The sequence below is a fragment of the Marmota flaviventris genome, chromosome 4 (assembly GCF_047511675.1).
Source record: "Marmota flaviventris isolate mMarFla1 chromosome 4, mMarFla1.hap1, whole genome shotgun sequence".
Classification (NCBI taxonomy): domain Eukaryota; kingdom Metazoa; phylum Chordata; class Mammalia; order Rodentia; family Sciuridae; genus Marmota; species Marmota flaviventris.
Window position 1 is genome coordinate 122,583,128 of NC_092501.1, and position 14,486 is coordinate 122,597,613.

Consider the following 14,486-nt stretch of genomic DNA (forward strand, 5'->3'; position numbering starts at 1 on the left):
TACCAGTGGTTGAAAATGGATTCAAACTAGATTCTCATTTATTCTAAATGTTAAAGACAATTTTGATTGGGCATTAAAATGCCATTTTTATGATGTTAATAATTTTTAATATGAGACTTATTTAATGGAGGTATAGAATCTATTTTAAATATGACATTTGTAAGCTCTTCTCTTTTTAAATAAAGCTTAAGCTGGCATGGTGGCACAGACCTATAGTCTTAGCAACTCAGGAGACTGAAGCAGGAAGGTGGCAAGTTTGAAGACAATCTGGGAAAATAAGTGAGGCTCTGTCTCAAAATAAAATGGACTGTGGGTGTACCTTGGTGGTAGAATGCCCCTGGGTTCAACTACCAGAACTGAGCACGCGCAGGCAGGCACGCGCACACACACACACACACACACCATTTTTTTTTTTTTTTAAGAGAGATTGGACACACCATCTTTATTTTACTTTTATGTGGTGCTGAGGATCGAACCCAGCGCTCCGCGCATACCAGGCGACCGCATTACTGCTTGAGCGACATCCCCAGCCCAACCATTTTGAAGTCTTAAAAGATAAAAAAAAAAAAAAGGTTTAAATCTTTCCATTAAATCAAATGTTCATTTAGTTTCATTAGGTGGCTCAGTTTAAATACTGATTAATTTTTTTTTAGTTGTAAATGGACACAATACCTTTATTTTATTTATTTATTTTTGGTACTGAGCATCAAACCCAGTGCCTCACATGTGCTAGACAGGTGCTCTACCACTGAGCTACAACCCCAGCCCAAATACTGATTAAATTATTGTGATCATAAAATTTATGTAACATAATTATACTCATTTTCTTGAGTAATTTAAAATATTTTTAATTTATATATAAAAATTATACATGTTAATGGGGTACCATGTTATAGTTTGGTACATGTACATATTGAATAATGTTCAAAACAGGGTAAGCACATGGATTTCCTCAATCATGTATCATTTCTTTGTGGTGAAAACATTCAGTCCCTTTACTGATTATCTCCTTCTTAATAGCTGGGCTCTAAGACTTAATAGAGTAAAGCAAACAACATTAATTTAATAAATAACATTTGTGAAAAGGTAACAATTCTGTTTCTACTCAGTAAAACTTATTCACATATATAATTACTTCACCAACAGTATTACTTTTGTCATTGTTGTTTTCATTTAAGTGGTACTTTTCATTTGAGTGAGTAATGAGAAGGCAAGGAGTGTCAGGTGCTTTCCAACAAGCATGTTTTGTGTTTGGCTTTGATTCTGACTCCTTGAAAAACTCAGCTTTAGAGTTTAGCCAGTAACCAGTTCCTTTTAGAGAGGTGTTACCAACGTGGGCTGGACCAGAACCTGCCCTTAAAGAGTTGCTTTCAAAAGGATGCCTAAACTCATAAAGCAAGTGAGAATCTCTCAAGTGGCCGAAAAGGATTCAAGAAAGTTACTGCCTGATTTGAGGGGAAAGAAGAGGGAAAGCATTTATTTCTAAATGCAGTTTTCTGTAGCAGCTTTTATTTATACTTTCAATTTTTTTTCAATTAAGAAAAAAATAAGATAAATGCCTTTGTAATGTGTAGGAATGTACTTACAAGAGAACAAACATAACCAATACATTTTGCTCCCTCACTCTTTGACTTTGGTGTTTTACTATCCTCCAAACTAATGGTGTTGCTCTTGAAGTCTAACCTCTAGGCTTTGTACTTTGCAGTGCGATGGGCAGTATATTCCTCTCCCCAGTTTGCAAGGCATAGCAGTGTTAAACATCCCTAGCTATGCAGGAGGCACTAACTTCTGGGGTGGAACCAAAGAGGATGATGTAAGTAGCAAAATAGAAATAGAGTCTGTTACCTCAACAATGATTCAATTCATGTAATATATTTTAAAGATGTACTTTAAATATTAATTTAATGTCAGAATGTTTTACACAGGGAAGGTATAGGGATAGAATAGATTTGTTCAAGGTTTTATTTAGATAATTTTTCATGGATTTACTCTAAAATTCCTTATTCTGGGATGTAGGTTACAATTTGGGGGGTAAATGCAAAAGCATATACTTCAGGAAAGTAAATTTAGGATATAAAGAAAGGAAGATCTTGCTTCTTAATTTTATACCTGTATTAGTTTTCTACTGCTGCTATAACAAATTAACACCAATTTAGTAAAAACACAGGTTTACCATCTTACATTTCTATATGGTATAAGTCTGACAAAGTCTCCCTGGGCTAATAAAATCAAGATGTCAGAGGGCTGTGTGACTTTGGAAGCAGTAAGGGAGAATCTGTTTCCTGTCCTTTCAGCTTTTAGAAGCTGCTCATGTTCCTCCCTCAGGTTGGATTTTCATTGCTTCACTCTAGTCACCTTTTCTGCCTTCCTCTTTCACTTTTTAGTGAGCCTTGTGATGACTTTGGGTCTACCCAGAGCATCAGGATAATTTCCCCATCTCAAGGTCCATAATTTAATTACATCAGCAAAATTACTTTTGCCACGTAATTAATCATCAGTTAGAAAGTTTGTTTCCTGATATTTTCAATGAAAGTTCTCAATTTGGATACTACTTGATGTTGTTTTTTTTAGAATAATAATTATTTATGACAAAGAAAAAGAGGGGGCAAAAGAGGGAAAGTCATACAGTCTAAATTTAAATTTTTAAGTAATTAATTTTGTGAAAAGGCATCTAACATAAAGAAAAAGAAAGTTTACGTGAATTTTACCACCGGAGGTTTCTGTTTCCATAGTTCAATACCCTAAAAAGTTATTGTATTAAGATACAAGGCACACGTGCATGCTGCTTATAATACCTTGAAAGATCTCCCTTAGAATAACCAAGTGAACTGTATCATAATTTGCATGTTCATTAGCTTTAACCTGATGAAACTGTTTCACCTTTTGGGTTTCTTAGATTTCTAAAAATTACAGACATTAGCTTAGCAAAACATCTGAATTATATATGGCAGATGTTTGCTGCATTTATACCAAGATGAAGCATTTAAAAATGCATTAGTCCAAACAGTGCTTTATGTAAATGAGTCTTCTATCCCTATGCAAAATCCTTTTTAAAAATTACATTTATTTTAAGCCATCTTCAGTGATTTTTTTTCTTGGATTATCATTTTCTAATGTTTATTTGCTTGTTGCTCACTATTTTTATGTTTCTAAATATAGACAGATAGCAGGGTTTACATTATTTGATGTACCACTTTACCAAAATGTTCAGTGAAAATGAAACAGTTTTTCCTTTCAGATATTTACTGCACCATCATTTGATGACAAGATCTTGGAAGTTGTTGCAATATTTGATAGCATGCAAATGGCAGTTTCAAGGGTCATTAAGCTGCAGCATCATCGAATAGCCCAGGTTTGTTTCTCTGACTATGCTTCTTGGGCCATGGAGGGCTGGGGGCCGCTATTCCAAATGACAGCTGTCCTGAATATGCTTCTGTATGATATTGACTTTGCTGTCAGGTCAGTTCTTACTGTGTCATCATAAGTGGTTTAGCATAGCATTCCATTCCCACAGAATGGCCTAAATATCAAGCCTGAACACATGCAGAGATTGATGGTCAATTTCTCAGGATGACTTATACTCTAAAACAATGTGTTTTATTTCAGTGCCGCACAGTAAAAATCACCATATTTGGTGATGAGGGAGTTCCAGTGCAGGTGGATGGTGAAGCATGGGTCCAGCCTCCAGGGATTATCAAAATTGTGCACAAAAACAGAGCTCAGATGCTAACAAGGGACAGAGTATGTAATAACAACAACAAAAAATTATTCTGGAATTTTATCAAATTGTTTTTTTTAAATTCTAAATTGTCACGAAAAATAGGAAATGGGAAAGATTTAAATTCTCTTAAATCTGACATTTAAATCATTGTGATTTTAAATATGAATGAATATTCAGTTTTGTTTTAAATTAAATATATTTTTTTAAAATCTTTAGGCTTATATTGAGCAAAAGTACACAGAGGACTCTAATTGTATTCCCACATACATCCTTCTTCCTGTTACACACATATTCCCCTATTATTAATATTTTGCATTAGCGTGGTACTTTTGTTACAACTGATAAGCCAATATTAATATGTTATTAACTAAAATCCTAGTTCACATTACTCTGTGTTGTGTACCGAGGAGTTTTGACTTGTATCCACCATTATAGTGTCATGCAGATAGTTTAACAGCCTAAAACCCCTTAGGGTCCACCTATGCATCTGTCCTCCCTTATTATTGGAAACCACTGATCTTTTTACTGTCTCCATTAGTTTTGTCTTCCCTATAGTATATATTTTTAATTAAGGTCAACCCCTAACAAATAAGACTGACAATATTCATGCTATCTAGTAAAATAGTTAAGATAAAATAGCAAAGTAAAATAAAATGGTAAAGATTGAAGCATAAATTGAAGAAATAAACATTGAAACTTAAAGTCTTTTTATGTTCAGTGATATATTTATCCTTATCGATCACATTACTCTTTTTTTGGTGTGATACATTGGAAAACTTTAAAATGTCTTGTTTCATGTTTGTGGTTTATTGAGTCAGGTGTTACAGAAAAAGAAAGCATAGTTTCAAAGATTTTCATATAATGTCTAAATACACATTTATCTGAGTCTCAGGGCTGTTACACAAAACATTTACTGCAATACTACTTTTAAACAGGCCTTTGAAAGCACTCTAAAATCTTGGGAAGATAAACAGAAGTGCGACACTGGTAAAACAGTTCTTCGAACCCATTTGTTCATCCAACATGCCGTTGACCTGGCAACAGAAGAGGTGTCGCAGATGCAGCTGTGCTCCCAGGCTGCAGAAGAGCTTATTACTAGGTAGGAGGTTCTGCCTGCTTTCCAGACCATGAGAACTCTAGTCTTAGCAAGTTTTGTTTTTTAATTTGTAGTTTTAGTTGCTTGTAGAATCAAAAAGGGGTGCATTTACTGCTTCATGTTTGCCTCTGTAATTGCCACTCTCCTTTATCAAGTCCTCAGACCAGATCTTATACTTCTGAAAACATGATTAATTTACCCTGCCACATAATACTCTCTTTTACATATGATCTTCACACTCTATTATTCACTTGCATATTGCCTTATAATTATTAATTAAATGTTCATGGAATGTAGAAAGAAGCCCAAACATTAACCCTATTCCCAAAGAGAGTCATATTATTTAAAATAAAATAAAAAGAGTCCCTAGAACCAGTTTCTAACAAGTATGCAACAGAATTTAGAGAACACACAAAAATTAATTTTTGGTAGACAGAAAGGGAAGAGATAAGACATAGGTACTGAGTATAAAATACATGAAAATCACTAGAACCAGAAGTGAGCTTCAGAGAAGAAAGACTTCTTGACTTTTCTTCACCTAAATCTTCTCTACCACATGGATATAAATGGAGCTACTTTACTATGAAGATTATATAATACCTGAAAGGTAAAGCACATCATGTCCAGCTCTACTTTTTGGGTATCATATGATATCTATAATATGATATAATTAGAGGATGTGACAGGTTCCAAGTTGGACTAAAGATTTTAAATTACATTACAAATATTGAGGAAGAGATTTCAGTTGCCAAGTAGAAATGGTCATCTGAACATTAATTCTTTCCCATTCTTTGAAAATTAGGAAAACATTTACCCAAATCTGTTCTTTTAATAAATTATCTATTCTCCATGGTTGCTCAACATTATTGATGCTATAATGCTGAGATTCATTTGTAGGTTCCTTTATAATTTGTATACCAATTGCAAGATCCTTAAGAATTAAATTCCTCTCTTACTCCCGATTCAAGTGTGTAGGACTTCTGATATTTTTCTGTTCTTTCTAGATTAAAGATCTTTCTCCTTGAAGATGTCAGAAGCAAAAAGTATTTGCCTACTCTTGCCTTCTTTCTCATCTGCAAACTTTGCATTATTTTCTGATAAACTTTTCCTCCTTCCTTTTCTTTGCCTTGGGGACTTCTAGGATTTTTGCTTTCCAGAAACCATTCTTAGAGGTTTGACTACTCGAGGAGTGTGGCACAACAGGCTTTGGAGTTGAATGGAAGTAGATCCTGGCTCTATCACTTATTAGCTCTATACATACACTCAATCTCTCTGAGCCTCAACATCTTCATCCATGAAGTGGAGAAAACTAATCATAGCTACTCCTTAAAGTTGTGAACATTAAATTAGATAATGCTTGTAAAGCACTTAGTATACAGATGATATATATGTTCCCCTAATTTGTATACAGATGATATATATGTTGAATTTGAAGTTTCAATAAGTAAAAGTTTCTATTCTATATTTGTGATTCCTCTCTTTCCAATGATACTGCCAAATGAAGTATCACTCCATTTTGTTAGTAGCACTTCAAAATGCTTATTTCTGATTATGAACCTAACATTTTACATAAAGAGTTTTTAATTTTTTTGTTGCAATGAGGTCTACATTTTATAAATATATCCTGTGCCCTCCATAATTAAGCAGCCATTTAAACTTTTTTTTTTCCTTGCTGATCTTTATAGGGTATTTTTTTCCCAACTACTTCTATACTCCAGGAAAAAAAAATCAGCAATGCCCCCAAAGTTTTTTGCTCACTTGTTTTGTTTTCATTTTTAGGATTTGTGACGCAGCCACAATTCACTGTCTTCTGGAACAAGAACTGGCCCATGCGGTGAATGCATGCTCACATGCACTGAATAAAGCCAACCCAAGGTGCCCGGAGGTGAGGATCTCATGGTAAATTCTCATTCCATGGATTCTTTTGGTATTACACATATGATCTTAATGCTGTAAAATATGCCACATCCTGTGAAAGAAAATGATGTAGTCCATATGAGTTTCTACCGGAAGCTTTTGGGAAATTTGTCAACAAATTTTTTTATTTTCCTTTTTCTCCCATGTTTTTCACTCCTGTCCTTCAGTTCTCCCCATTTTTTTCTATTTTACTTTCAGTCATTTGCCACCTTCCTTCAAGTGTTTCTCCTTTTAACTGATATCATCTTTCCTTAGTCCTTTCATACCCTCTCTCCTGCACCTTAATCAAGGCCAGACTTAAAAATCAGTGTGCATTCTGTTAGAGATGTTTGCTCACTTTTGAAATTGTGCACTGAAATTACTCCTACCTCATTTTGTTTTGCTGAATTTTAAGTTGATACTTAGTAAAATTTTTAATGCAGAAGTTAAATAATAGAAGAGAGAACATAACTATCTTAAATTGTAAAACACAGTACAATGGTATAGTATAGAGAAAACTGATAGTGTTATTCTTGTAAGTAAATTGAAATTACTTAAATTAGCATTTAAGTAAATGCTAGTTCTCAAGATTACAAATATAAAAAGCAATTTGATTGAAAGTGAAAGTCAGTAAATAGACCTAACTAGAGTTGACACTGAACAGCAAATGGGTGAAGGGTACCAACTCCCATACACAGTCAAAATTCTGTGTTTAATTTTTGACTCCCTAAAAGCTTACCTCTTAATAGCCTGCTGTTGACTTACATCAAAAGCCAATTCACCCATAATTTGTATGTTATATGTATTGTGTACAGTTAGAAATATGCAAACCATGAGAGATCACTTGAGTGATGATTTGCTGAAGAGACATCTGCTCAGGTGGAGGTCATTAGTGTCACGGGACATTTTAAGTGGCTATTATCAACACTTGAGCCTACTGCAATTGCGATAGGAAGTGGCTATGAAATTATTATAGTAGGACAGTATTACTAAGATTAATTTTATACTGTTTACATTTCTCCCAACAGTGAATGGCATCATGTAAGGTTTGTTTCCATTTTTGATGGATTTTAACTTTTTATTGGAGATTTGTGCCTATAACAGAATTTTGATAGATTTTCTAAAAACTGTGATGTGAATTTAAATCATGAATGAATGTAATTTAAAGTATTTACTTACAATGGAATCCTAGTTTAATGCAGAATTATGTGTCTTTGATATTCTTCTTTTCTAGAATCTTACAAGAGATACTGCCACTGAAATAGCCATCAATGTGAAGGCGTTGTATAATGAAACAGAATCTTTGCTAGTTGGGAGGGTTCCTTTGGTAAGAAAAAGAAGTGATTGATACTATCACAATGAATAAATAATTATTTGGGCCTTACCTTCACTAGGGAATGTGCATTCAGTAGATCCTAAGGCCCTCTGGCCTTCATTCTCGGACCTTCCTTTTTGCCAGGCTTTTGCCTTCCAGAAAATATAGGGCTAAGTTTGGAAGTTATGATTTAGGCTAACAGAAGTAGACATTCCCCTCATAGATGTCATTATGTGTTTATATAGCATCCCGCTCTCCCAGTCAGCTTTGAAAGACCCAAGTTTTATAAAATGTAGTAGTCATTCCTTGGCACTCATTTATGCATAAAAGTAGAGGGAATAATAGGTTTAATGCCCCAAATTAACATTTGAAAAATTATTGACATGGTTCTTCAGATTTATTTAAAGAAGTCACTGTATAGATGCAGCATTTCAAGAACTAAATTTCAGGAAATATCCCTAGTTTAACTCAGTTTGATCCTGTAAGTCAAGTTTAGGTAAGTCTAAATCTGACACAGTCCACTGACCTAAAGGATAAATGCTAATCCAGAGTCAGTCTTTCTTTAAAAATACCTCACCATTGTCAAATGTTCTAGGATATTGGATCTTGTCGCCACCTAGAGTTCACTTGAGGCATTTTCACATATGCTGTGGTCCCTATGTGGCATGCCTCATAACTGTTCTAATTGATAAGTGGTGATCTCAGAACATTTTGTTTGATAGTAATTTCATCTCTGCTTGGGTAAATATACACCTAAATAAAGTCATAGAAATCATTAAAGTCATAATATTTGTGCTAGGTGGTGTATGAATGGGAAGTCCTTCCCATAGCCAGCCTAAGTAATCATGCTTGAAATTTCTGTTTAACTGTAGGCCAAAAAAAAGTGCCACTCTTGGAGCATCCTTTGCTCTGAGAAGCTTAAAGGCAGGATGAAGGCCAATGCCCTTTCTATATCCTCCTTGGGATACAGAAATACAGCTTCTATGGGACAAAAGGTAGCTGTCTCTACTATGGCCTTCCAGAAAAACTTAGGGAGAAACTTCAGTTATCTCTTGATAAAATCAATGGAAACATCCACTTGGCTGTTTTGGGCACTCCTACCGTTAAACAGAATCTTCTCCTTTTCTAAAATAAGTCCTATAGGAAATCCTGTGAGTTGTGACTTGGGTTCCAATTTTTATTTTGAGGATACGTGTTTTTTCTGTTACTTGAATTACATTTAAGATAATTTCTGACAAGAACTAGAAGCATGACTTTGTCCTCAATACCAAAAGTACCCTCTTTGTGCTACTTTGTAATTATCTATCAATTGTATTATGTGAAAATAGAAACACACCCCCCACCCCCCCACACACACACACTTGCACACACACATTTCATTTTCTGTCATTGTCAAATATAAATGTTTGATTTAAAATGTATTGTAGTTAATTTTGCCAACACCCTTAACAATAGTGAAATCATAATAAATATTCGATCATATTTTAAATAACTAAGGTTTATTCTTTATTTTACTTTTAGAAAGAATATTTACTAGCCATTTAATCAATTTTATAAAACATATCCTTAAACTAAAATGAAAGTGCTAAATGTTATACATTAGGGTAGAGAATCTCCATATTTTTATGAATGACTAGAAAAGGTAGATACCTTTAAAAACCTAGGGGGAAAACAACAAAAAAAGAATGTTCACAATAAATAATAGCAATATTCTCTCTGAACTTTCAATTCTAAAAGTATATGAGCATGTATATAGGTTCTCTACAATTTTAAAGTAATTTCTGAAAGTACTGGTTAGCTAGAAGAGACCTCAGAAATAATGTCCTTTTGTTCTATTTCTGAAAGAGAAAACTAAGGCTCCTGAAAGCAATTACCCCTCCCTTGGTTGCACAGTTCATTAGTCACAAGGCCAGGACTAGAACCCAATCAGCTTCCCTCCTGTTCTGTGCATAGCAGTGTTTACTTCATCTTTAGTCATTTACATACATGCATTTCACTAACTGCTATGAATGGGTTAAAGGTGAATAACAGGTGACCAGTTAAAGTCTCTAAATGTATCCAAACCCTATTCTAGACTAATAACCACTTAGCTTTTTGGTTTTGCCCTGATTTTTACAACAGCTTTTCATCACACATTTTTCTTAGATTTATTTTCTTCTCTTAAACTCATTCTTTTAGTTTTCGAGCAGATTTTTTATACATTTCTTTTTATGATAAGTTTATGACTAGTTAAAAATATTATTTATTCATAGGTCAATCTATATTAATCATAAAAATTTGTGGCACAAATCAGTAGAATAATGAAACAGATCACTAGTATAAGCATTAAGAATGGGTAGATAGATGCTTGGAATGGAGGAAGGAGGAAGGAAGGAGGAACAGAGGGAGGGAAAGGTTTACTTAGAAACACTAAAAGCAGTACTTTCTCTGTGATATTATTAAAGTCAGGTTAGCTACATGTATCATCTCTGGGAATTAAGAATTAGCATAAATCTATCCAGATATTTTTAAATGAAAATATAAAGAATTGTGTTCTTTTTAAAAAATTCTCTCATTTTAAAATTAGCATAATAAATGAGGATGTTCACTTTCAAAATAAATTAGTTGTTCTTTTTAAGTTGGTTGCTGAGTACTGTTTTGTTTTCTTTTTAATCTACTGGTAAATAGCAGTTGGAATCTCCACATGAAGAACGGGTGGCTAGTGCCTTACATTCTGTGGAGGTGGAGTTACAGAAATTAACAGAGATCCCCTGGCTTTATTACATCTTACACCCCAATGAAGAGGAGGTATGTAAAATTCAGTCTGTTTCTTTATGATTATAGACCATATGACAATAGAATCCGAGCTTATCTTTGAAAAAGATATGTAGGGGAAAATAGATTTCCAACACTATTCTCAAATGTACTGTTCTTAAGTAAGGAAGAAAAGGTATTTTTGTGAACACAAGTATTATATGGGAATTGGTAGATTTTCATAAATACATTATGCCATGAACTTTTTTGAAGAAATCACTACTGTTCTACAATATGTAGTATTGATAACCTATTCCTATATTCTCTCTGTTAAAAGTGGACTTTTCTTCTCTTAATAACCTACAGCAATTCCTTTTTGCTCTATTTGAACAGGAGCCTCCAATGGATTGCACCAAAAGGAACAACAGAAGCACAGTATTTCGTATAGTGCCAAAGTTTAAAAAGGAAAAAGTTCAAAAGCAGAAGACAAGTACTCAGCCTGGTAGGTGGTCCACATGATGGGAAAAAAAATAACACATTAATGTCATTGAAGTGTTGAAAATGTTGAGAGCCAGATAGTGATGAGCATTGCCGTCATGAATGTACTAAACATCATTGAAATGTATACTTTAAAATTGTTGATATAGTGAATTTTACCATAAAAATCACATCATACCTAGAATATGTCTAAGTAGTTATGAAGCTTAGAAGGAAATGAATGGCTGCTAGCTTGCTTCTCTGTTTGGTGTATATCATTGTGTCTGTCCAGAAGGGACTTTATCTTTCTCAACAGCAACTCAAGTTATCAGTGTGTAACTTGTTTTTCTTCTTCAGAGCCCAAAATTGAGATCACTGTGATAAATGAAACACAGAAACTTTCATTGACTCCTAAATAAAGTTGCTAAATGTATTTTTCCACCTAAAATTATATCTTCTTTTCTCCTGTTTTAAGGACATCATGTTAACCCGTTGATAATGACCATCAGCTGTGCTATCTGCATTCTCAAGCAAAATTAAACCTCTCTATGCTGCTGTTTTTCTAGCTTCTTCTCCATCTTCTCTAAAGATGAAACTTACTGCTATTCTAGTCTGAAGCACCTTCAAGTTCTGTACACATGAGAGCAAATCTTTTTCATAAGTCCTTAGCTTATAAGAATTTTATAAATTTTTCTGAGTTAGCTATCTCATTTGTAAATAATGATATAAAATCCTACTTATGATATTCATAGAGCAGCTACGGAAGGGCATTTAAAAAGCAAATAAGTAGGCTTTTATTAAGCTAATCCATGTTGAATAAAATGTACAAGAATGATTATACATACTGAAAAATAACATGATCAACTAATCTTAGAGAATAGTACTGACAGTTTTTAAACGACATGAAGTTGATTTAACAGCACATTTATTGCCATAATTATCAATAGCAGTAGAATCAATAAAGGCAACACTTGAAGTCAGCAAGACCTTAAACATGAAAGTGTAAAATTGAGTACCCCATAACACATTTTAAATTCTAATTAGCATTTGTAGCTCATTTCTAACTAAAACCGTTTTCATCCACTGTCTTAAGGAAATTATCAGGGCTTATTCAGACTTGCACCACTAATCCTAATGATTCGAAATAAAATTTTCTGTATGTTGTGTGGCGTGGTTAGTTTTAATGAGGAAATTGAACAAAAGCTGAAGGCATGGTGCTGCACGATAGCCAGTGTCTGTATAGTCAGACCCTTGTGTTGATTGATAGTCTGTAACCTGCATGGGAAACAAATGGAACTATAGTTCTGTTGAACAACACCTTTGACCTTTTCTTTGCTAGCACTGCTGCTGCACTCTGTTTTGCATCTCCTTTGGCCAACCTTTGCTTTGTAATGCATTGAGCATGTAGAAATTAAGGGGGTTTTGCTCTTAACTTTGGTAGTTCAGAAATGGGGCACTGAGGAAGTTGCTGCTTGGCTGGATCTGCTCAATTTGGGAGAGTACAAAGAAATCTTCATCCGTCATGACATCAGAGGGGCTGAACTTTTGCATCTGGAAAGGCGAGATCTTAAGGTATTTCCTTTGTGCTATTCTTCTGCTCTTGAAATTTTTTCTTGCAAAACAGAATTCTTTCTCCTGTGCTTCTTCTGTTATGTGCTTTCAGCTTGGCTTGTGTTATGCAAATGTGCAGTAATCTAATATTCCCTGTCCTATGGTCTGAGGTCCTTGTGTGCTTTCTAAACAAGAACGTGTCAGCAATATTTTCTTGTCAAAATCATTCTGTATTATAGCTAACACACTGCATGAGCTTAGTTATTTTTCTCTGCATCCACTTTTGTGACTTTCTGTGCTAATATCTCCAAATGGGTCATGTTTCCATCAGCTCATTGGACTGGATCAGCATGGAAGTGGGTAATTGTTGCTGGGAAAAAACAAAAAAAATCTAATATAAGCTTAACAACTAAAGACAAAGCCTTTCTATTATGTGGGATATTATGAGAGACTTATAGCAATTGCTACTTAGAGTTCTGTGATTTTGTTTGATTCTAAATTGGCCTTTCATAGGTTGCATCATCAACTAGACCAATTAATTCAAACTCCCTTGAAGCAAAAATTACATATAGCTATGCTAGAAAGCAGTTCAGAGTGTATTTGTTATTTGGGACAGGGAAGGAAAATCATTTATCAACTATCTGCAGCAATTCCCTTTTCTTCTTTGGGTTGAAACTCAACAGTAGAAACCGTCCAAGTAGCCTGTTTTGTCTGCTAAGAGTGAAATTTTTATCATGTTAAATTTTCTTGCCCTATGCTGCCATTTAAAAACTATAATAAGTAACATTGTTGGAACAATCCCTTTATCGTAGACCAATTTTTACAATGTCTAGAATTATGGCAGTAAATTCCTAACACATCCACAAGCTATTGTGCTTTGTCTGTTTAAGTCAGCAGAAATCTTTGAAGAGATAATGGTGGTATAAAATATAGGTCTTTATTGAGTAGTCAGATGGTTTAGCACATCAAAAGGTGAATACCATTTATACCCAAAAATCTTTAGCTGGAATAATAATAAAATAACAGGTAATTAACTTGATTGAGAGATCTAATTCTGGAACAGAACAAAGTATACAATGGTAGAGTTGAAGCCAAGATTGACTTCAAAACTTGAAATGAGTGAGTGCACAAAAATAATAAACGTAGGGGATCTTTTCAGTACATTCATATAGCTTCTGCTACCCTGGGCAGGCTACAGTACTTATAATGTAGCTATTCAATGTATTACTGTATTGTGCAGTTTCTCTAAGTGATATCTGTCCTCTAGAGGCCTGCATCTCATTGACCATAAGTAAGCATACATTCAAAGAAAACCCTCTGTGTATATATAAAAAATACATATTTAAATAGGTCTATGTGCGTGTGCTGTGTGCTATATAAATGCATAGATGTTATACAAATACAGGCACAAAAACACAGAGAAACATACATGCACATACTGAATGAAGCACATATTTACAGAATGACAAAACAAATCTCATATGTACACTGAGGAAAACTTGGGTGATAGGACCTGTTTGAGGAAAAAAATAAAATAAGAGTAGAAAAGAGATGGTTTAAGAATTATTTTAGTAAACTTTCTCTTTAGCTTTTCATGTTGTTTGTTTTTCATTTTTAATGCAAATTATATTTTCTCCCTGAAAACTTTTTAGAAATTTGTATTGACACTGGCCTTTTTAACTCTTTTGGTTGTGAAA

The 14,486-nt window shown here is 34.0% G+C and overlaps 1 protein-coding gene across 4 annotated transcripts in view; it reads left to right on the forward strand.

Annotated features, from left to right (window-relative positions):
- Dgkh (diacylglycerol kinase eta) overlaps positions 1-14,486 on the forward strand; it is a 192,534-nt gene that overhangs the window by 162,371 nt on the left and 15,677 nt on the right. For 2 of the 4 annotated variants that reach the window (XR_011707375.1, XM_027928977.2), the window contains exons 22-30: positions 1,706-1,813; positions 3,239-3,352; positions 3,607-3,741; positions 4,657-4,820; positions 6,597-6,702; positions 7,948-8,040; positions 10,696-10,815; positions 11,155-11,263; positions 12,680-12,810. Coding sequence is in view for 3 of the 4 variants with exons in the window: in XM_027928977.2 (XP_027784778.1) it covers positions 1,706-1,813; positions 3,239-3,352; positions 3,607-3,741; positions 4,657-4,820; positions 6,597-6,702; positions 7,948-8,040; positions 10,696-10,815; positions 11,155-11,263; positions 12,680-12,810 (1,080 nt within the window). In the remaining variant the exon portion in view is untranslated. Of the gene's footprint in view, positions 1-1,705; positions 1,814-3,238; positions 3,353-3,606; positions 3,742-4,656; positions 4,821-6,596; positions 6,717-7,947; positions 8,041-10,695; positions 10,816-11,154; positions 11,264-12,679; positions 12,811-14,486 lie in introns of those variants that run through there. The other 2 variants (XM_027928978.2, XM_071611474.1) reach the window with 2 other exon arrangements.